The sequence below is a fragment of the Ascidiella aspersa genome, chromosome 7, assembly GCF_963924565.1.
Source record: "Ascidiella aspersa chromosome 7, kaAscAspe10.2, whole genome shotgun sequence".
NCBI lineage: Eukaryota > Metazoa > Chordata > Ascidiacea > Phlebobranchia > Ascidiidae > Ascidiella > Ascidiella aspersa.
Genome location: NC_139453.1, coordinates 19,161,501 through 19,186,666, shown reverse-complemented (window position 1 = coordinate 19,186,666; position 25,166 = coordinate 19,161,501). Strand labels below are relative to the sequence as shown.

The following is a 25,166-nucleotide window of genomic DNA, read 5'->3' as shown; positions in this document are numbered from 1 at the left end:
ACGAGACGGGATCTTAACTTAATCAGTAAATCATAACTGGAACTGATCTGGACAATTTAACCAACTGAAATAATGTAACGTACAGACTTTATTATGCTGGACTGTGTTAGTACTGTACCATGGACTTTAAGCTATTCCTATAAGTTGATTACCGTTCTTATGTTCTCAATAAACTCAGATCCGTTTAATACCTTGCTGTGGCTAAACTGTTAGAACATGCAACCTTTCAATCAACCTTCGATCACCTCTAACAAACGAACACAGTTTCAATCTCAGCAGAAACCAGCCTCAGTCTTCAAACTTAATTCAGTTCTAGCCCTGCAGAGCCCCGTATTCTAGACCAGCTCCCGAACCCAAACGCTTATACTTGCACCCTAAACCAAATATTGTGTATTGATTTAATAAATGTTTCAGTCTTTTAATAACATTTGTTTTTAAGTGAAACATTCGTATAAGCATTGTGTGTATTATATGATCAAACCCTTCTGGAATCATATACTGACCAACTATAACAGCTTTAGCAATAAGCGGGTGTGCAGTTCAGTTACGGCTAAATAGGCGCTGATCCTGAAGGCGAGGGCCGCTGGCTGCTAAGTTTCTTACTGTTTCTTGTTTACACCGGACTCCCAAGAAGCAGGCCGCTAAAACCTGTCCTTAACTTCTTGAACTTTAGACAGGCTCACTTCACTCAGTTGTTATTGCTCGTTGAGTATCTATTCACAAATCTCAGTACACACGATAACATAACGTAGTGATTCAAGCCGCTAAATAAAAGCTGTATTAAGTAGAATGCATCGCGAAACACCAAACACACTCACCTGGGGGTTGGTCACACTTCAGTGGACACCAAATACATGCCGAGTGCTGTTGGGCAACGCAGTGGTAAGTCTTTCATATCGCTACAACAGCACTCATTATATAGTACAGCAGATGCCTTCGCAAAAAAGTTATCGAAATCCGTTGGCCTATTAAGGTGTATTAAATAATTTAATTGTGAATATTGTTTTAATGAGATTGTATGTACGAACAGGAGGAAGCAGGCTAGGGTGCTATGGTCCTGTGAGTTGTGACACTCATTATTAAAGTAGATCCACTATAATCTATTATTAATTTAATATAAGGGCGGCCTAGTTGACACATCTTCTGACTCTTAATTGTTCTGGTTACATGTCTAACTTGCAAGCCAACCACAATAGTTTTATAAAACAGCAGAGCAAGTTAGCATAAAGCCCGACTGCATTCCTTAATTTGTTACCTCCAAAGATCCTCTTTAACAATTTTTTGGTCAAAATTTTATTTTTATTAAAGAGATTTGTGTGCCCATCTGAATTGGTATATTGCACACTTAAATTATGTAAATAGCTAAATTGTGGAAGGATTACAAACCTAGGGTGTGCAAAAACATAAGTGCACACCTGCATATCTCAAAACAGCGTGCTGCATACTCAAGATCTTGATGTGAAGAGTCATGAAATGCAAAAATAGCTCTAATTAGGCTGACCGATTTTGGTAGGCATTATGAAAGGCATCTGTTTTATTCATATATTTGTTTTGCTTTGATGCTTCTGGTATTGTGATAGCAGCACCACCTGGAGTAGGAAGCAACATGTAGCATGTTTTACCACAAAATTGGTTAATTGAAACAATTTTGTATTGAGACATGCTTAAAAGTACTTTAAACTGTCTGTCAGCCATGATAATATCTTGTTTTGGTATTTTTCTTATGAATATCAATTAGATTAATTTTACAATGTAATCATTGCATAAAGGCCTAGGGATGTCTTGTCGGGTTGCAGTTAAAAGAAAATGGGAATTTAAACCTGTCCATTCTGGATTGTCTTCATGCAAAGATGATACTAATAAACTTATAAACACTGGTAAAAAGCGCAGAAAAAATGTTGATTTCAATCAACCTTCAACAGAGAATATTGTTATGCCCAATGATTCTAGCAAGATTTGGAAAAGGTTTGAAGTTGGCAGATGTGAGAATACAGTTCAATCCTCAACTGCAACATCTCCCTTTGATACTGTAAAAGGCCATTCTTCTGCTAAAGGTTATTCTTCTGAGATTACTTAAAATATAATTCCAATTGCCAGCATCTTGTAAAATAATTCTATGACTAGTTTCCTGAAATTTTTGCATTGCTTGAATCAGTGGTTCTTATCCTGTGAAGGGTGTTCAGGCAAAATACAAGTGGCCTCTCAGATCTTTATGCATGTCAGCAAAATTAACATGACTTTAATTTATTGCGACAGCTGTAGATTAGGTTTATCTCCCTGCCACATTAAATCAACCTATAATCTAAATCTGCAGCTTAATAGCATAGCCCTGGGATTGAGTTAAACATTACCAGATGGTAATATATGTGGTCTGAAAGGTTAAGAACCGCTGCCTTAAATGATGTCAGAACTCTTGTACTGAAAATCTGGAATTTCTCTACATATAAATTTATATATGTTATTTATTTTCAGAACTTATCACTGATATTTTGCAACAGTATCGCCTTATGAAGAATTCTCAAGTATTTCAATCACCCTCACAGCAAGTTTCTTCATTAAATAAAGGTAAAAAAATGTGTAATCTTTTGATCTTTTTAATGATTCTTTAGATTCTATTAAAAAAACTTATGCAAGTAATGTTTGGAATTTGGTATTAAAAAAAATTGAAAATTCAAGTCATTTTTACTATTTTAGGTCAAAAAACAGTTTAAAATCGTTCTTCTTATGTCGTTAAGTGTTTTGCTAAAAAAAAAAAGCATTGTCGCCTATAACTACATGTAGCAAGTAAACAGAAGTACACATGATTTGCTGCTGTTATATTTGCTAATCCAGAGGTTCTCAAACTGTGCGATGCGACACCTTAGTGCAGTGTTTCTCAACCTTTTTGACTTGGGGGCGCACCTAGAGACTTTAAAAGAGTGGCGGCGCACTTTGCGAGAGAAGCGAGCACGACATTTTTGAGTATTTCTCTTAAATCGCTTGCAATTTTTTGTTATATAGGCTTTATAGTTGTATATCTTTAAAGGGAGTTCAGCCTTGAGACCAAAATAAAAACAATATCAACTTCGGAACAAAAGACAGTTAGGAATAATGCGAAAATAGGACTAATACCTATGGCAAACTAAGGCCTATACAACGGCAAACTAAGGCCTATACAACCTTTAACCTAACCCCAAACCCCACCTATAACTATCACTCCCCAAAACCCCCAAAAAACTCCAAATATTTTCAAACCTAACCCAATTGCTAACACCACAAACTACCCGCCCATTAGCCCAAACAGGGACAAAAATCCAGGGCCAAAACAGCGGAGCCCAAATGTCGACAGCAAACGGCCATTGCCAGACAGGTGTCCCCAATCATCCCATACCCTTTCCCTATACAGTCTAGTTTAGTAGTATTCCGATTAATTTTGGACTTATTACGCCATGTATAGGCCTTATCTAGACTATTTTAGATTTTAGTCTGTCGTGGTTATTACTACGAAATTGGCGTTATTAGGTCGCTGCTGATAGTTGCGTTGTAGATCTAACTTTGTAGGTCATATATTGTTGCTTTGTAGGTCAAATTGTGTTTTTCACTTGAAAGTACTGTGGAATCAATGGGATAAGCTTAATGGGAATGTAAAAAATAAATGTTTTATATATATTAAATTATTTTTTATTTTGCTCGCTGCGCACCTGGCAGCCTTCCATGGCGCACTGGTTGAGAAGCGCTGCCTTAGTGTGTCGCTTTAATTCCAAGGGCACAATGATCTGTAAAGTCAACTGTAGTAATAAAATGTTTCAGATATTATTATTCCCTGGCATGTTTATATAAATTTAATATTACAAAACCAGGAAATTATGATTTAGCAATCACTTATTTTGTGTGTCAAAATAAGGTCTGGATAAGTTAGTTATATCTCTTTCAGAGGTGAAAACAACATAGTGGAGTGATGAGCAGAGTTGCTTATTTTGGAATTAATACTTTATGATAAAAAAATTCTGTAAAGATTCCTCTAAGTGACATTATTAGTGATTTGAAGAGTTCAAGCAAAAACTTGTGTTTTAAAAGTGGTGTATCATCAAACTTGGTGTAGAAGTTATAAATGGCTCCAAAACGTTCCATGACTAAACCAACATACTTGACAGTAGTAAGGATTCTGCTTCTATGCTAAGCAATTTTTCAACGGGTAGGCTTTAAAAGCAGATAAAACTAATCAGTTTTTTACAACCGCCAAAACCTTTATTAATTTCAACAAGTTTTGCACAGAGATTTTATAAACCACAGTGAAAACACAACTGTATGGTTCCAGATTTGAGTGTCTTGTGTTGCAAAATAAAACACACACAAAATATTGGATAGCTATATGCAGTTTATATATATATATATATATATTTGTTGTCAGTGCTTATCTGAGGTCAATAAATAATATGTAAATTTTCCAGCTTTTGATGCAATTGTTTTATCATTAAAAATCCCTAAACTCTTAGACGCAATGTACAATGCTATGCTTAAATGTTGATCAAAAATTTTTTAAAAAGGGGAAAAACTTGGTAAAAAGTTTGTTGTTAAGCAATCCCCTTTAATTTTGCAAAAACTTCTCTTTCATACGCCGGTGCATGAGTTGTATTGTAATATACTTTTATAACCCTGAAACTGCTTGTGCTTGGTCACATGAAGTATTGTAATCTGATTTTTCTTGTTTGCCATACTGAGTGATCAGAAACTATAAATTAAATCAAAATGTTGTATAGACTTCAGTGAAGGTTCATTGACGAGGAGAAATTAAGGTGACAAAAATTAACATTTAATTGTCATATTACTTACAGCACCTGAAACAACTGCAAGATCGGTTAAACAACTGCACTGTCTGATTAAATCAAACATATCAAGATTGTCTAAACATCTGTTGTTCTACCTCTTTTGCATAATGCAATAGTCACAAATGCATAGAAAAAAAACTGCTGCTGTTTACCTAGCATATATTAAGCACAAAGTAACAAGTTTAATTGGCTACTTCAGATTGTCTGGCTGGCCTTGTTCTGGCTGCAGGAATTAAAATCATTTTGTTGATAAAAATCTACACGTTCTAAGCAAAAAGGTCTACGACAATCAGTGCATTCAAAGGATCAAAATGTCCGACTTTAAGACTTTGAAGTCTTGAACAAAGCACTAATTTGACTTAACAAATGTGCATAAGAAGATTAAGTTTAACAATACTTGACCCAACCAAACCCAAATGCTAACCAGCGCCCTAACCCAAATAATGTGCGATAATTTAATAATTATAACGCTTCAGGCCCCAATACCTCAATTTACGACGTAATAATCTTAAATACAATGGACGAGAAACCATCTTATGCCCATCCGAGTTTGGGCTTTTTTTCCCAGCATTTAAAGAATTATTAAAATAACGCACATTATTTGGGTTAGGATTCAGGTTAGCGTTAGGTTTAGGTGGGTCAAGTGTTATTAATCCTATCTCATATTTTTTGTTATCTTTTCTGAACTTTTAATGAATATTTTACTTTATCTACGCCGGGAGTTTACCTAAAGGTCCAAATCAGTGCATTGCCAGGACCTCAAGGTCTAAAAGTCTAGACTTTTCTGCCATTGGATGCCCTGATTGTCGTAGACCTTTTTGCTTAGAAATGCACTGATTTCTAATGGATCGGGTGAAATCTAAGTCTAAATATTTGACATCTCTTACTTCTTAAGGTGGAAGGAATGGATAAGAATGTACTACCATTCAATATTTATCATTGTGTTTGTTATCCTATATGTGAAACTTATTAATATAATATCCCTAATTGGTGACACACCTGGTACAGAAAGACAAGTTTTGGTTTTGAAACTTAAATATATATACTAACTCTATCTTCTTTTAAACCACCTGACAAACACTGACATGTGAAGAATATAGGTAACTTTTTGTCAAAATATGCATTTATATTACTATGGGTCTGTTATGAGTCCATAAATGCTGGATAGAGAAAAAAATAGAGAGAGAATCGTTCTGTTCTTAAATATTTATATGAAGCATTTACATAGTTAAGCCCAATTTTACATATGTAAGCGGAAAGTTTGTTTTAAGGTCTGTTGCTGTGTGAAACATTTATAGTGATTGCTTTAAGTGCCATGTAGTACAGTATGTCAGCGTTTTACCATTAACTGTCCGCCTGATCATTATTAGGGGTCAATCAAAAGATATTAGGAATGGGCTAACATCTATTGCCAGTTGAAAAGTTATTTTAAGTACGTTGCAAAATAAACATTGTATCATAAAATGCACTGGTCTCAGACAAAATGTGATGTACATGGGTTTGTTACTGGCAGTGGTTACTTTGTATTCTTTGTAGCAAAGTATTTGACTACATTACAGAATTTGTTTTCAGTAAGGTAGCCTTAAAACTAGGGATGTTCAAAGTAGAATCCCAAGGTATTCTAGAATAATAGGTTTCAAATCTAGAATAACGAATCCAGAATAGCGAATCCTAGTATATTTTTATTAAATTATTTAACATCGATTTTGTTTGGGGAATGGATTAATCTTTTTCTACCCTACATGGCCCACAATCACAGCAACAAATCGACCAAACAATTTGCTAACATGTGTACATTATAATAAAAAATGTTTTACATTCTTAACAACTGTCATTTAAAGCGGTTGTGTAAACTGTAATACATGTCCACTGTTCAGGTTGTTGCCAAAACTTATATTTTTGCCAATAGTGAGTACAATGCAACACTGCACACAGAACTCTTTAGCAATTCGGTACAGTTTTTAAAGTAAATTGCGAACTCCGCTCCTGACATTACACGTTAGTCGCTCGCCCAATAACGCTTGATTGACACTTAATTATTAGACGAACATTATCGCCAGACGCGAAGTAATTGGTCGCCCGAAAAAACGCTGACACTGCACTACCAGGTTGCATTAAAGCAAGCACTATAAATTGGTCGCCGCAGCGACATGCCAACTTACCACACGCGTTTGTTCAATTAGGCGCAAACAATCGGCGGTAAAACATTAAATTATATCGGTTCCAATTACCCGAAATAAACGGCAGAATTGGATTCGAATCCCATCTGGATTCGAATCCAAGGATTCGATATTCTACTTTGAGCATCCCTACTTAAAACATAACATTTTTTTATAAAGCGAGTTAAAGGGTTGATTGTGTGGCATTGCACTCACAAAATTGGCAAAAAAAGTTTTGGCAACAACTGTATTGCATGTTAGCAGATTGTTTTATGATTAATTACTGTAACTAAAGCTTTGTGCTTAATCTCTCCCAAGGTAAGGAATGGATAAGAATGTACTACCATTCAATATTTATCATTGTGTTTGTTATCCTATATGTGAAACTTATTAATATAATATCCCTAATTGGTGACACACCTGGTACAGAAAGACAAGTTTTGGTTTTGAAACTTAAATATATATACTAACTCTATCTTCTTTTAAACCACCTGACAAACACTGACATGTGAAGAATATAGGTAACTTTTTGTCAAAATATGCATTTATATTACTATGGGTCTGTTATGAGTCCATAAATGCTGGATAATTCTCAGCGATTATTGTGTTTTGCTCTCATGCAACCTAAATGTATTTTTATTAAGGCAGTTTTGTGTATCCTTTAGTATTGGGAGGCCTACAGTGTGCACCCTTCAGGTATAGCTTATTGCATTATATCATTGGCAAGCCCTAATTCAAATATAATACTTATATTCAATATTTATCATTATGGAACTGAAAATTCTCAGATCCATCTGCTGCAGGAACTTCACTACAAGAAGCTATTGATACATCTGGCATGTTAACCAGTGACAAGCATCAGCCTCAGCCTAATGTACCACTGTTCACAATAAAACAGGTGTGAGAGCTATAAAAGTATTCAAAAATATTTATAAAGTTACCAATTTGGATGGAATATTAACTTGTACCTTAAAAAGGTATTTTTTTTGTTTTGCAATATGGATGCATTTTAAGTTTGGTGCTAGGACACAAAATTGCATAAAAATTGACAATTTCATTTTTTTCTAAATTTAGTTCCTAGGGGTAGAATTTTCTGCTGAAAAAGCATTCCCATGATGACATAGTTGAATTACACAGTTTCTGTGTATTAAGTTTAGTAAAATATACTAGCTTGTAGTGGCAACCTTTTCAGTCAGAATCCAAGCTTTGGCACAGTTGGTTAAAAAAATAAGACATCCAGTTGTTTCTTTTGTTTTAATCTTACTTGTTTATGTGGGGGCAACTATCAAAAGTTAAAATCATTTAACATAATAAACCCTGGAGTAAAACTAGGACATTTTCCCTCTTTGTAATTCAGCACATGTAAATTATTTTCACTGAACCAAACTGGTTAGTGGTAAACCAAGCACTACAATTAGAACATTGAACAGCCTTTGTTAGGAATTTAATGTCTGTTTCTGAATTAATGAGTTTACTTTTGTTAGATGACATTTTTTGATGTTTAAAAGAGCATTGGTTAAATTTGTCTTCTAAATTCTTTTTTGTTTATTTTTTAAGTGTTTGGATAACTTACTTCTAAATATGCCCCTAAGATGATTTTTTTATTGCTATACAATACACATACACAGTATCTTTAATATTTTTCAATTCCTTCAAAGCTTTGTCTGTTTAGCAGTTTAAAAATTGTATCTGTTATGTTTAAAGGACCATTGTTTTATAAATATGTTTATAAAGTTTTTATGCATTTTTGTATCATCGGATTCATCCCCACATTTTTTTTCATACATTTATTTTAAGGTTGGTGTTATTTGTGAACAACTTTTACGGAAACAGCAGCAAGTTCTTCGTGCTGAATATGAAAAGGCTTTGTTGGATAAATTGTCAGGTACCAAATAATTTTTCAAATAAAAACAAAACTGTTTTGGATTTTTATTTAAAAGTTTTTACCTTTTTATTTCAAAAACATAACTATTTAAAACATGAGAAACGTGTTTATAATAATTAGTGTTAAATAGTTCCTTGCTTGTAATTATAATGATTCAAATATCTATGTTTTAACAGTTGATAAAATAGCAACAATTAAAATTAAAAAATGAACAAAAAAAATAGGTAGTTTTAATTGTTTGCGTTTTGGTTATAAGGTCTTGGTGGTTTCAATCTCTCATGATATTATTACTGTGGATGTGTAAAAGTACTCTTTGTACTTGTTTAGCCTCCAACACTGAGTAGATAAAATGCGACACTTTTCAAATGAATGCCTGCCTATCACATATAGTTACTGGGTTATTTTTTTATTATGAAGAGTTTTGCATGCATGCACACGTAAAAATCTCTTTGAGAACCACTTAGTTTTATGTTGTATTGTTATTGTTATTATCATCATAACTTTGAATCATCTATTACAGAACAATATGATGCCTTTGTGAAGTTTAATGAGGATCAACTACAACAAATGTTTGCCCACCAAGCCATGAGCTGTAAGTACATTGTTGTGCTCACCCTGTTACTGTATCAAAGCAGCTGTACACTACAGGCAGAACAAGTCATTGACAGCACTGTCAATTACTATTCCAACTATAGATGACAAAAGCATTTTAAAACCTAATTAAAAATATAGTAAAGATTTATTTTATGTAACAACACTAAACTTTGTTGTGTTGGTTAGGAAGCCCCTTAAAAGATCATAGTATTAATATAAATGTTACTTGCAATTTGCCCTATATTAACTGTCAAAGTTAGAGTAAGAATAACAACACTTTTTGCATGTGACAAAAACTATTCCTACTATAAAAAATATTTTTGTTGTTGCGACCCCCATTATTAGTTATCAGAAACTCACGCAACCCCTGAATTTTGGTGTATTACACAATACACATGAACTAAATCGAATTATACTGAAAATATTTCTTGCCGGATTGCATAGAGTTGTCTGTCAAAGTCAAACCATGTACGGCTTACTTAAAAAGAGTTTTTGTCCAAAAAAAAAAATTTTTTCGGGAGAAGTAAACCATGCCTCAGAAGGTCATGGAGTGGTCACTCTTTTTTATCATACAAAACCTTCAGCCATGTTTTACAAACAAACAAAATGGGGATGAGTGTGAGCTTTTGCTCTTTCCAGTTTTATGTTTATGTTTTTTCATGATTTTTTTTATAACAAGTAGTATACAGCCAACTCTTTGTCACCCTCTTTTAGGGGTCGAAGTTAACCATAAGTTAGTTTAATTTGTCTAAAAAAGGTATTTTATGTTGTGAATTATATAAATGAGAACAGCATTTAAGTCCTCAGTAGAAAGAGAGTGGCCCAAATAATAGATAAAAGATTCATTCTTTTATTAGCAAACGTTTCGGCAATTTCTTTTGCCATCATCAGTGCAGTAAGTGCTCTCTTTGCCCTACTTTCGCCTTACGGATGTGATGTACTTTTTCGTTGCAGTTCTTATCTCCGTTACTTTGCGACTTCCTTTTTCTGTTTATATAACGTTCTAAAACGTCCGAGCATCTATATAGTGACTCGTTTTTATCTTAGCGTCACTTACTGCACTGATAATGGCAAAAGAAATTGCCGAAACGTTTGCTAATAAAAGAATGAATCTTTTATCTATTATTTGGGCCACTCTCTTTCTATGGAAGATAATCTACAGATCCGTGTTTAGTATTTAAGTCCTGTTGTTTGTAAAATCTTAATGCATAGTTAACTATATACTTGAGTTATATGGCCTATGCACGTTTCTTATACGGTCAACCAATATGAAAAGTTTATGGCACGCTAAAGAAACAAGACTTTTGTTCAATTTGCTTAAAATAAGAGACACTCAGAAAATCTTAAAATTGTTGATTTAGTATCAATTTAAACTTAACCCTTTGGAGTAAGTAAAAAAGAAATAATTTAGTCACATTAGTCCAGCATTAAGATTTGCTGTGTTTGCAACTATTCATTTGTTGAGTACCACAGTAGAAACCCTATTTACTATATTGTGTATTTTTGTTTGTAGATGTGTCTTGACAAGGAAGTTGGCCAGGATTTGTGTTGTACACTTGGTTTGTAGTTGTTTTTGTGTTACTTTCGCTGCTGCAACTATCCTATTTTATCTAACCTTTTTTAAGAGTTAAAAAGTGGTATGACAACATTGCCGGTTTAACATTGTTTTTTGTTGTTACTCGGTAGAGCTTTGCAATGCCCTGTTTATTTTATCGTTTTTTACAACCAGTGAAGTTTTCTGCAAGTGCATGTAAATAAAAGAAATACAAAAAAATAATACCGGAGAAAGATGGCTAAATATAATTCAATATAGTTGCCATTTGCATCAGACGCATTCGGTCAGGTTTACGGAAATGCCTGATCAGGATTTTACGGCAAGCAAGACCAGGCTACACAACTAGCCTGCGGTGAGGTTCGAACTCACGACTTCCGAGACCGTCGCTCTACCAACTTAGCTTCCTAGGCTCAGAAGGGAGCGAGTCGAGAAACAACCATAGCACCATCTCCTGCTGCATCTTATTCGTACATACAACATCAAACGGAAGGGATAACAGCCCGTATTTTAGCAACTGAAACATACATTATACACAATGTGTAGTTTATATCAAGCCTTTCTGGAGTCGTAGGCCCTACTTGCCAACGATAACGGCACCCATATTACATAGTACACAAGATGCCTTCGAAAAGGTTTACCGAAATCAGTCAGCCTGATCAGGATTGTAGTGCAAGCAAGGCCAGGCTAGAAAAACAACTAGCCTGTGGTCAGGTCGAGAAACAGCCATGGCACTATTACCTACTGTATTCTGTTTGTACATACCACAACAATCGAGAGGGATCAACAGCCCGTATTTCAGCAACGATAACGGCACCCATATATAGTACACTTCGATTGATGTTGTAACACCAAAAAAAAACTGGCAGATAGAACTCTTAAGTGTTTTTAGGCCCATATTACTTTTATAGGGGATTTTAACAAGTTTGAAAAAAAAAATTGTTTTTTGTTCGCTGCAGTATCTAATACAAAAATATTTTATTTAGGAAAATTTTGACCTATTGGAAATATATTGATTTACACAACGCATCATGTATGAAATAGCCTACTTTGTTAGGGCACGTCAGTCAATTGTTTTTAATGTTTTCCTGACAGCCAATCGAACTCAAATCAGTTATTTTGGTGTGGTTAATGCAAAATCCTTTACAAATGCCTACTTGTTATTTTTGGTATACCAAGATGACAGACAGCTATAAAAAAGCCAAAAAATATGAAGCAGGTTCTTTTAAAAGAATAAACAGTTTATTTGAAATTCAAAGTAAAACCAATTACAAAAAAATAGGAAACGGGATAGCCTAATTGCAAATCATCACTAAATAAATAGGCCTACACGTCAAATACGGTTCAATACATTTATAAATCAAAATGTTGTTGGAAGTAATTAAAAAAACAAATTTCCATAAACTTTTAAATTGAACATCATTTTCAAAAAATTGCTCACCGCAGTTTTATTTAGGCTAATTTTGCAAACGAATTTGACGTCAAAAATAATCGCCCTACTAATATTATTTTTGTTGTTTTTTTATTACGCGATAATAAGAAATCCAAGCAGTGACTTCTTCCCAAAACTTTGCAACATGTTCGCAATAGAAAAACACATGAGAAATTGTTTTAACATTTAAATTGCAGAAAACACACCGGTTGGTTTCAGTTATATCAAAAGAGAATAGCGCATCATTGGTCACAATCGCACGAAGATTAAGTTTAATTTGAAAGGATCGCAGTTTAGTTCAAATTGTGGCTTTACAAGTGTTAACTTTGCCCCAAGGAGTTGTGTTCACTGTTCGGTACAAGATTTAATTCCCGTTCCCACTTGCGTTGTTATTTATGCGGACGATCATTAGTGTGTGTTTTTATCTTATTGTATAAAGCGGTCATGTTCAAATGGCGGATCGCAATCCGGTTCCGGATCTTTTCAGCGTTTTGTGCGGATCTTCTAATGTAGTCTTGAAAAAATAAACTTTCAACAGTGTTTTCATGTGAATACCAATTGTCAGTGTTGATGAATTTTGTAAAAAAAATCAAGCATAGAACGAGACTCCCAATTGCTAATCTTTGTGAGCGTTTGAGGATATCAGTATTTAAGCGACAGGGAAGCCCCAATTCGATGCTATTGTAAGACCTAAAGTCTAAAACAGGAGTCGGCAACCTACGGCCCGCGGACCAGATGCGCCCTGCCAATGTAATTCATTCGGTCCGCCACCTCATCGACAAACTGGATACGAGTCCATTTCAAATACTTTTTGACTATTTAACTATGTAAGTGCGAAAAATTTTCTCGCTTCGAGCGAATCATCTTTCTACGCCCGGCTTGTTTACGTTTTAATGCGGTCTTTTGAACTAGATCAGCGCTCGTTACCGTTAACGGAAAACGTATTCAAAAATAGTTTTTTAACATTTTTTATTTTTGCCAAGGTAATAAAATCTTGCAAGAAATTTAAATAAATGCCGGTATACCTAAAAAAATCGCGATCGCTTCGCTCGCCACGTGCGCCCTCATTTGAAAAGCTTAACAAACACTGAACAAGATTAACTATTAAAGTTATCGCGTTTCTTCAAAGTAGTTTTATCACATTTTTCATTTGTAGTATGACGACGTTTGAGCTCGCCTTTTTTCGCGCTGGGCACCAACACTTTACTGCCTTCTTAAATGTAATTAAACACGTTTTAAAGTGAAAAAACACAATTTTTCTCATTTAACATTTTGTGTGGCCACAAAGACCTTTCTGAGTTTAGTGTTGACCCGCGACTAGAAAAAGATTGCCGTCCCTGGTTTAAACCAACCTATCATTTTTCTCACTCAAATCTTGGTGCTGTATAGCACACTTCACTTTTGGGTTTTACAAATTTATCAAAGTGTTGTAGATTACATTTACATAAATAAAGCACCATATTAATTAAAGCGTGTCCAATATGTTTACTATTCGTTTTTGGTGGATCATCATGTTGTCAGGTTTGGCTGTGGTGGATCATGACAGAAATCATTTGAACACCCCTGGTATAAAGCTTTTCATGAGTTATGTACCTGAAATATCTGCCTTAAGGTGGTGACTAGTTTAATTAGTATCGGGTGGCGAGCCTGCCATGGAGTGGTCCCACTCGGGTGGGAGCAGCGATCATTTTAATAAAGGTTTTAAAAGCTATACTGTTTGGGTGGAATTTGCACTTAACTGCCAGTTGGTCATAGGCAGGGTTACCGTCTGCTCAGACCAAAAAATAAGCACGCTACCGGTACTCCAAATAAATAAGCACGCTACTAAAGATCAGGGGCAGATCCAAGATTCCGGGGGTGAAATCCAAGCTTTCGGGAATAGCGTCAGAAATTAAAATATAAACTTAAAACACCTATTTTTGTATGCGCAAAACGTAGCTTAATCGCGCGAAGCGCGAAAAAATGCGTTTGTTTGGTTAAAATTGGCAAAACCATTTATTTAAGAGGGACGTGACCAGGGCCGGATTAACCAATAGGCTAATAAGGCTATAGCCTTAGGCCCTGGAAAAATTCGGCCCTCAATTTTTTTTAAGGTTAAATTTTTGTAAGGCTGATAGTGATACAGATTCAGTACCAGTGCAGTACAGTTTTTTTAGAAAAATGAATGACTGAGTCGAGTCAATATGTGCCTTGTATGTGAGTAGATAAATAAATCGTTTCATTTATGCTGCCAACGAGTTAAGAACTATCTACTTTCTGTGCTATCACTTTTAAGGGGAACACACAATAAAACCTAAAAAGCAACAATACCTAAAGCAGAATATCTATAAAGCCATAGTATGACATAATAAAGCCGAATACGCAGATTACTGCCAGTACAGAATAAGATCAAAATCGTCTGAATAAGAAACTCACCGTAATATTGCCTATATGCCCAAAAGGGGTGTGAGGTTTGGGGTTAGGTAAAGTTATTTAGGTTTTATTCTGACGGGTTTTGGACTTATTTCAATTTAGACGGTAATACGAGTATTAGGTATTGGTCCTATTTTGGTCTTATTCAGAAGTGTGTTTTATTGCGACGTTGATGTTTTGCTTATTTCGGTCTTATGGCTGGAGTCCCTTTTAAGCATAGATAGTGATGTTGTTAGAGCTTTGAATGTAGATGACATTATTCATAAAGTTAGTTTACACTAGACGCGTCTGGCGTTAACGTAAAAACGTTCTTTAAAAAACGCTTTCGGTTAGGAAATTTGCCGTTAATGCTGGCAACCCTTTAAGTGTCGCTGGCGTTTTACGCCAGACGCTAACTCGAGAAGCAAAACGCGTCTGGTGTAGGCTTGCCATTTTTTAGAAACGTAAATCCGGGACGCATATTGAAAACTGCAAATAAACTTAATGTAGACCTAATACAAAAGATTTAAAACAGATAATTAACTTAACGGGGTTGCGGTTGTTTTATATTTTTTCAGGAGGTATTTTTCCGGGCCCTATTTTTAAGGGTGGTTTGTCCACGACTCTAGGCTAAGTAATTTAAATTGTAACCGAAAGACATTTTTTTTATTATGAAAAAAATGAGTCGGGTAAATAGGCCTCTACTTTCTACAATTCAAGTAGGATGCGGCCCTCGTGAAAGCAGCAACAATATAGGCCGTACATGTTGGCAAAGGCGCTGTGTCCAAACAAATACGTATTCCCCGGACCAAATCATTCTCAAGCATAGGTTAAACAAAGTGTAAGATTTTATCAAGCTGGCCTCTTAAAACTATTACATATTATGTTGTACTTTATAATGTGTAAAGTGGTAAACATTTTAGTTTTTTCTAAATAAAACATTTTAATTTTTTTAATCGTTAATTGCTATACAGCATATATGTTTGGTCGTCCCTTGACTATTTTTTTTCCTTAGTGCCTGAAATGGGTTTACTAAATGCTTCCCCACAAATGAAGTCACATTCTTTAGCCTGTGTGGAAGCAGCATTTAATCGGATGGCGTGTTATTAATTAACGCATTTATCTGCGTGACTGTGAAACTTCTAATTGTTCGTCTTCGCAAACTAAAATTTTACATTTGTTGAAACAAAATTGCAAATAATTTGCGCTTATTTGAAATGAAACGACTAAATACCCAACAGAAGCACGTCAAACATCTTTTACGTAACGAAAACCAGTTACATAAACCTATATCAATACTCACTTACGTAAAACCTTAAAGTTGTATAGCAGCCATGGTTCGCATTGCGCGACATTCAGCCAATACGTAATTCTGGTACCATAGTGCGTCGAACTTAAGTAAAATCTTGTTCGAAAATGAAAATTGGTTTCTATTAAAACCACCGCATTAAATGCGAAATTTTGCGAACTCTACTTAAATTTAGCGCGGTAACAGACATCAAGAAGTTTTTATACATATAAGTCTTAAGTTGGAAACATTAAAACTTATTTTTATTAAGGCAATCGATATGTTATGACTTTAATTTGATTTGTTATGCTGAAAACCCGCGACATTTATCGATCCAGAATTACTAACAAACGTTAAACTTTTAGTTGTAACAGCAATTGGTTAGACTTGCGTAATATTTAAGTAAATAATACCGATACCAAACTGCGTCATACGTGAAAAAAAAATCCTTGAAAATAAAAATTACTTAACGGTGACCGGTTTGCGACAGCGCTCGCTTACCTTCCTTTAAAAGATACCTCCCGGCACCGGCCGGATAATATCCATTTAACTTTGTTTACTCACCCCACATAAAAAGAAACTATAGCGCCAGCAACCTCACCCCAGAAAAATATTTCTTAACACTTGCTGGAAAAATAATTAATTTATGTTAAAAAACTTTGCTAGATAGCCTTACCAATCAAAAATTAAAAGTAAAAAGTATTACTTAGTTTTGAGAAAGAATTGCTGAAATGGCTAACTCAAGAGTTTTTACATTTTTTAGCCTAATTTTTTTTGTAAATCTCCAATTGAAAAATCCGGGACAAATTGGTTAACCGGGAGGGACACCAGGACTGTCCCGGCTAAACCGGGACGTATGGCAAGCCTAGTCTGGTGTGAAACAACCTATATACGTATGTTAGCTGTAAGACAAGGAAAATGTAATTATAAATATAGGCTACATTGTAATAGGGGAGATGTGGGACCAGTGACGAGCTTTTTTCGTCTTTCCATTTAAAATAGGTATTTAAAGATTTGAGACATTAAAACGATTTTTGAGGCAAAAAAGTAAAATTATGTTATTAATTGAATTTGTATTTTGTTCTAGAATCAAGAACAGGGTGTCTCAACCGTGGCCCTCGGCTCACGGAGAGTTCATTGGGGGGCCACAGACACAACTCTCTAGCTAGGTCGTAGTTTGCAAAACCCAACTGTACAAGTGTCTTTATTTATAAAATTTGCAACGTATTGTAACTCATTTTTCTGACACGTTCTTTGATTTATTCGTAAGTAGGGATGTTCAAAGTAGAATATTGTATCACGTTTTATTGCAAAGTTTTACGCCTAATCGTACATCTGCGAGTGGATTGGATAAAGGCCTGTCGCTGTGGCGTAACAAATATTGTGCTGCTTTATATATGTACCTGTTGTGCGGCGTCAGCGTTTTTTCGGGCAAACAATTACTTAACGATAACCATCGCCTCTTCTTTAAGTTTCCGTCAAATGCTGTTGGGCACGTAACTAACTTATAATGCCTGGTGCAGAGATTCCCCAATCTCCTTATACAGTTTACAAAGGAACATACCATCGTGAAACGCGCAAGGTATGCTACGGGGTTACTCGAGGTCAACTTTGAGGCTTGTACAGCGTATTTGGCAAATAATAGTAACGCATTATTAAAATAAAAATCTAGGAATCATCTCGGCGAATGTAGTGACAAAACAGAGTCGAATACAAAAAATACCTCGGCAAAGTCCAAAAACAAGCTTTGCAAAGACTAACTAAGTTAGTTTAATTTAAAATGACTGATTTGGTAAATAATTAGAAAGTAGGTGCATTTATTCAACTTTCCTCTTCTTACATTTTGGTTTAAATGCTTTGGTATGTTGAAAGGTAGAATAAACTTCACGTTACGACCTGTAAATCCTATCTTACGACGCAAATAAAACCTGCAGATGCAAAAACGTCAAAAGTGACCCAATGGTCCCACATCTCCCCTACACTATGAGTCTATAACACTTAGTTGCATTTAACATGTGTTTTTATGTTATGTTTATGTTATTTTGCCGTAAATACTTTCAATTTCTCATGTATGTATTTTACTACCTTTTGTAGATTCGTTTGCAAAATTAGGCCCTTTCCAGGTAAATAGCCTTAGGCCTATAGGACCCTTAATCCGGCCCTGGACGTGACGCCTTAGGCCAGGGGCACTATAAAGGGCCAGATAATTGTAAGTGCTAACCATCGGGGGCCAAGTATTACAATTTTTTTCGAACTTACTTAACTTGAATTATAAATTTCAGTTAACGAAAAATATAAGAAACTATGGCAGTGGTTCTCAACCTGGGAGTCGCGACCCCCAAGGGGGTCGCAAGGGGTTGTCTGGGGGGGTCGCCGTGTAGAATTTCAAAAAGAAAATAATCATAAGAATTAGGCAACATGAACTAAAAGTTCAGCAGTATAGGAGAAGCAAAAGCAATCGCCAGTCTAACATTTGTCTTTGTGTGGCTTTTGCTGCAGTGAACCTGTCGCGTTTATGGCGTCACTATTGCACTTTTCAATTAAGAATCAAGCGTAGCTTCAGTCAACCAATGTCTAATAAAAATGAATGAACGCTCAAACCAGGGTTGCCAGATGGCCTAAATTTCGAACCAAAAACGATAAATGTCCTAATTTCAACTGCTGTGTCCGACGGTTTGTCAATCATTAGGACATTAAGCTTTCTGTCCCAATTTTATGATACACTATAATTGGGGGTCGCGCAAGTTATTGAAAACTTAAAAGGGGTCGCGAGAACAAAAAGGTTGAGAAACACTGAACTATGGAATAAAAACTGTAGTTAGCCTTAATAAATTGTCGTGCAGTTTAAACTGTTATCCAATCTTAGTTCTGAAACGCATACGACAACATTTCAACGGTACTTAACCCGTATCCCGGCGGCGGGCCGTAATTTGGTGAACCCTAACCTATCGGCCACTGATTCTCAAACAGTGTCCCGCGCTACAAGAGTGTGCCTCTGGAGATTCTTTAAGTATACCGCGAAACTTTTTGTAATATTAGACATTATATTTTTGGTTTTGCAGATAGACATACTGGCATCTACGAAGACCAAAAATAAACACGCTCTTCTGTGATGACGTACCCTCACGTCAAACCAGGGAGTCGAACCGTAACCGAACCTGAACCGTTTTATGTAAGATTCTGAGGAGCCGAACCAGAACTGAACCCAATATTTTGTATAAACCTGACCTTAACCGAACCCGAACCTGTCAATAAAAGCGGTTCACTCCAGCATGACGTCATAACCTCTATTTTACATAGTTAATCTATGCACTGTTCAAAATTTTATGAAAAATAATAAATAGTGTTACATAAAACGTTATTTTTTTTTTTTTAGATATTTGAATAACGAGCAGCTTGTTTACGTCGCGTAGCTCTACATTTATTGACCCACATTTTCATCTCATATTGCATCCGAACCGGAACTTTATAAACCGGTTTTGAAAATAAATTTAGTCGAACCGGAGCTGAACCGGAACTTTTAAAATGCTCGAAACCGAAACCGGCACTGAACCGGATTCCGAAAAAATCCTTGAACCCGAACCGAACCTGAACCGGAAAAGTCAAACGGTTCGACTCCCTGCGTCAAACCGAAAGTTAACTTGACTACTAATAGCAAACTAGTACACTTTATATAGGTTACAATGTACTTTTTAGAAAAGGCAATGTACTTTTTAGAAAAAATATAATGTATTGTTGTTATAATCTGGTTCAAAGAACTTGGTAAATATAAATAAAGAAAGTCTCACAATCCTTCGTCAAAGCAAATAGTTTTTAAAATAAAAAAGGAGTTATTTAATACTCTTTGGTCAAAGTGAAAGAATTGATAAAGAACACTTTAAGAAACGAAAATAAGACAAACTAAGCACACAACTCTAAAATAAGCACGTTTCTTAAAAATGAGGACATTAGTGTTTTCTAAGACACTTCCCCCCAAAACAAGCACAAATCTTAGTAATAAGCACGGTATGACAACCCTGGCCATAGGTCATATCGTTTAGTAGATCAATGTGGTCAATAACTCCCGCATTGATAAGTGTTCTTATTTCATACAGACGCTTGTCTAGTTAGTCTACAGCAGCGGTTCTTAACCGGGGGGCTCCAAGCAACTCTTAGGGGGCGCAAGATCCTAAGTTATTATTTATTTTTTTTCGCAACGATTCTAATGGTTTCGTTTTGGTTGTACACCACTCCTACAGTGCTGTACAAACTCTCTTTTTGACAACCTAAACATTAAAACTGCGAATCTTCTTCTGTTTTCTAATTGTTAACTTGTTTTAGCACAAAAGTCTCTTTGAGTGCCACTGCATGTTTTCATATCATCGAAGGTATAACGGCCCTATTTAATTCTAATTTTGCTAACTTATAGATAAAACAATGAAAAGTCATCAACCGTTTGAACTATTTTTTATCCATTTTATATAATTAGATAACAGGCTAGCAACAGGGGGACTCAAACTTTTTTGCGTGAATTTTTGTGCTTGACTTTTTTATTTGCGCTCGACATCACAGCCTTACAACTATAAAGTAAATGCCCTCACAACACGTTTGTCAAAATCACCTCGTGCACGAGTAATTTGTTGTGTGCCCAATGCGAAAAGCCTCCTTAATTTACAGTTTAGCGCCAATTCAACCAATTAAATCCGATTTTTTTCTCATACTTCACTATTTTCAGGTGTCTCAGTGATTAAAAACGCCGAACTGCTTTTCTTAGGCGGGGCGCAAGGAATAGGAAAATTACCAAAGGGGGGCACGTTTTTCTCAAACGTAACAATTATATTTTCGTTTTATTTACAGGCAAAAAAATGTCCTCATTTTGGGTGCTGAAAATATGGTAGCCCTATATAAGGGGTTCCCAACCTGTGGTACGCGAAGGTTTTTCAGGTGGTACGCGAGTAGGATTCACAACTTTTATATTTTGTTTATCTATTTTTTTTTTAATTCCGAAGCCTATTCATTGTTACGTAACTATACCAGTTATTTCGTACCATTACGATCTTCAAATTACAGGTCATGTAATTTGTCAACAAGGACCACAGTTGCTTTGAAGCCGTACAACGTTGTGGGACAGTGGGCGTTAATTTTGCCAAATGGTTGCTCTTGATAGATATCATCTACTGTTTTATAACATAATCTACAAATAGCATTGAATAATACTAGTTGTACGCTAAAAATATATAAAAATCTGATTTGATCAAAATAATTGTTCTACATACATTGGTTCTTATCCGGGGGCGAGCCCCCCAAGGGGAGCGCCAGGCAATTCTTAGGTGGTCGAAAGCTCTACTCCAATGTTTAACTTTTTATAATGATTTTATCAGTTCCATTTTGCGTTAGTTATTAAATATGCTTCTATGCTACCCTATGCATAACATCAAAATTACACATGTTTGGAAAAGTAACTGAAGAAAAATGATTCATAATTTTGTGTTTTAATATAGTTTTTCGACCCCAATTGGGTTGGGTTTAGTCAGAACAGTATAATATGGTTGATAAAGATCTAGGTTGTGCACCATGCCACCCTCTCCACAAACTGTGTATTGTCAATTTTAACAACAAAACTACGACATACTTTTTTTTGCGCATGACTAATTGGGGGGAACTTAGACTTTTTTGCGCCAATTTGCAATGTTATTTGCAGTTATAGCCTTTCCATTGTGTGTCATAACACTTTTTAAACACGATTACCGCAATGTTTTATATTTTCACAAAATGTCTGTCAAAATCAGCTCGATGTAAACCTGTATATCGAGCACGAGCTACGTTTATGTGTCTCCCAAATTAAAGTTTAGCCAAAACAAACTAAATAAACGCAAATTTTTTTGCGCTTTGCGCGATAAACAGTTAACTTTTTTATTTACATGCAGCCTGATTGATATGTATTTTAAAAATACCGATTTTCTTTTATTATTGTTTAATATCTTAGGGGGCGCAAGGCACAGGACAATTACCAAAGGGGGTGCGGTAGAAAAAAGGTAAAGAACCACTATTCTAAAAGAAGTGGTAGGCGTGGCACTACAGAGCGTCTAAGTGGTACGAGATCGTAAAAAGGTCGGGAGCCCCTGGCGTAAAGGTATTAGTTTAGAACAGTGGTTCTTAACCGCCGGTCCACGACAACTTTCCTGTCGGTCCGCCAAATACATTAAAATTTTATATCTTAATTGCAAAATGTTGATAGCTTGTCCATCAAATTTAGAACTCCGCCAGCTCCGTAATTTGTAGCATTGTGCCGTTACATAGAGTGAATCGTCTACTTTGGACCTTATCGTACGTGCTGCAAGTGTTGTGCCCAACTGTTTGAAAGTAGGCTACAACTCGTTTAAATCCTGAACTTTAAGACCAGTTGTATGTGAAAAACTTTAAGACCAGTTGTATGTGAAAAATAACACGTATGATATCAAAACGACAGCAGCATATTGTTCATTAAATTTAAGTTTCCAATATTTGCTTTCGAGTTGCATACTTTTATCGTAATCACATTTAGGGTTGATTTTGATTTTTAAAGGTCCACCGGTCTGCAGAATTGTTTTTGAGAACATTGCCTCGATGCGGCAGAAAAGTCTCCTCGCAGCAAGCATTTGAATGCTTTGTCTGTCAGAACGCCTTTTTCAAGCCTCTCGTCGTCAAAAAGATTTCACACCCATTTAGTATTCAGCGACATGATAAATGTGTCAACGTCCAACATATTTGCTCCTTCGTGTTCAGTATTTGCGCATATTTTCGTTCGCTTAACTCTCTCCCATCTAGATCCCCATATAAACTGAAATAGTTTCGTTTTAAGTTTACGCACCCATGATTCGGGCAAGTTGACCAGGAGAACACTAATTTTGTGAATTAGTGTAGGAATCACTAAGCTTTTTAGGATACTAATTCGTCCCAGAAAAGTTAGTCGAGAGGACCAAATATTTAAAACTGCACTAATTTTATTTATAACTTCACCAAAGTTAAACGTAAACAGATCGTTTTGTTTTTTAGTGGAATTTGTATACCTAAGTACTTAACTGAGTGTTCTGGCTACTCGAGGCCTTTGTTAGCGTAAGGTTTTTCTGTCGAAGAACGATTGGCTCCTACATGGACTGCAAGCGATTTTTGCATATCAATTTTACATCCGGACATGTCTCCAAATTTATCTAGTACAACACATATTCGTTCGAAATCAATTTGTTCGCCTATTGAAAAGACTAACGTAGGGGAAGGTTGCCCTAGATGGGACGTTGTCTGAGTCGGGACTTGGGGATTACATCGACGTGCCATTAGGTAGCGCCAATTCGTAATTATTTTTTGAAGCACCCAATGGTAGCCATCATTTTAGCACAAAAACATTTCAGTAGACTGACGGCGTTTTTACAGCATATCAATCTAAAGAAAATAGGAGTGTTATTTTGCTGGTTTTATTATTTTTATATCTGAGTTATTTCATATTTGTTAAAGTTGTATAAAATCCATTTTTTACTAATATATGGGTAATTTACCAGGCTTACTTATACAGGTAAGTTTTTCATATTATCTTGTACCTATAAGCAGCCAGTATATCTTCTGTATATGGTGATGTGGGGTGCGTAAGATGGGACAGGGCGTTCCCAAGTGAGAAACTATTTGTTACAACCTACATTTTGGGCTATTGTGACAAAATATGGACTTGCCATTACCTGTTTTTAAGAAGCTAACATTTTGTTATTGTTCAAAAGTTTTCAACTAACAAATTTTAATATAGTTAGTTTTAAATTTTTGATGTGTGACGTTAAACATTTTATACGGTTTCCTTATCCATAAAATATGTTAAGAAATGCACCTGGTTAAAATGGATCACCGTATCAACATGTTTGTAAGAAATATTGCAAATACAAGTAAAACTTCAATTAACAAAAACCATACCGATTCAAATTAAAACAAAATTATTGTTTAAAATTCCACTAAAAAACAAACGTGCAAACAGACAAGATTTGGCCTAGGTCGTGTGTGTTGAGAGCCATCAACACAGGCAGCAATCAACACAGGCAAAATATTTGTATAATGTATTAAATGTAAAAATATAGACACAACAAATATAAAGTTCCCAGACAGTCACTTTTTGCCACGCACTTGTCCTGTTAATTCAAAAATATTAATTTTCGCTTACCACAGCAAATTCGTTGTAAGATTCTGTGAAATTGTTCTAAACAGACTAGTTTTAAACTTACGTAAGTGTAGCAGGTGGGTTTAAAGTTGTTTTTAATGCTTGTGAGGCAAAGTTATGAGTGTTTTTTAGGCGTTAAGGGCAGAGGTATCAAGTAGGCATGATATTATTCAAAATTATTGTTATAACTGAGAACTACAATCATTTGGAAAAAACGTGTCCCATCATGGGCAACTTTCCCCTATCATCAGCGAGTAGAGATACTTTAAATTCGACTTCATTCAGTTGTAGTTCTACAAATTTGTCTTTTCGCAACGCCTTTGCTAGACATTCGATACATAGCAGAAAAAAGCGTCGGAGATAATTGGTCGCCTTGCCTCTTTCGATTTTAAACTCGCGCGACATAAAGTTGTTGTTTGTTATTTTACAGGTAGGTTCCACAACACAACATTTTATCCAGTTTATTAGGTTATTTCCAAAGCCAAAATTTCCTTATGCTGCGTAAATAAAATCCCATCCGACAGTGTCAAACGCTTTGTAAATGTCCAAAGAAAGTATGGAACCCGGAATTTTATAAAAACCGGAGGAATCGATAATATCAAAGAGCAGGCGGAGATTATCCCCAATATATCTACCCTTCATAAAGCCATTTTGGTCTCGACTAATTAGGAACTCGATATTGGCTTTAATTCTGTTGTTTATAACTTTTGACATAAATTTATAATCTACATTAAGCAAAGAGATAGGGCGGTGATTGGTGATTAGTTATCAGCGAAGGGTCTTTATGTGGCTTAGGGTTCAACGTTACCACACGTTGCGCTTGACTTTGGCTAAATTTACCGGTTTCTTCAGTAAACATCCAAGCGTCGTAAAACAAGGTTTTTATCTCATGCGAAAAAGTC

At 35.5% G+C, this 25,166-nt stretch overlaps 1 protein-coding gene across 1 annotated transcript; it reads left to right on the top strand.

The window, feature by feature from the left end:
* Positions 1-1,735: 1,735 nt before the first annotated feature.
* Positions 1,736-11,225, top strand: LOC146138158 (akirin-2-like). The gene is made up of 6 exons (XM_083393941.1): positions 1,736-2,054; positions 2,473-2,565; positions 7,756-7,865; positions 8,765-8,852; positions 9,373-9,444; positions 10,960-11,225. Exons 1-6 carry the CDS (start codon positions 1,778-1,780, stop codon positions 10,968-10,970), a joined length of 651 nt encoding a protein of 216 aa, XP_083250067.1. The 5' UTR covers positions 1,736-1,777; the 3' UTR covers positions 10,971-11,225.
* Positions 11,226-25,166: the final 13,941 nt, after the last annotated feature.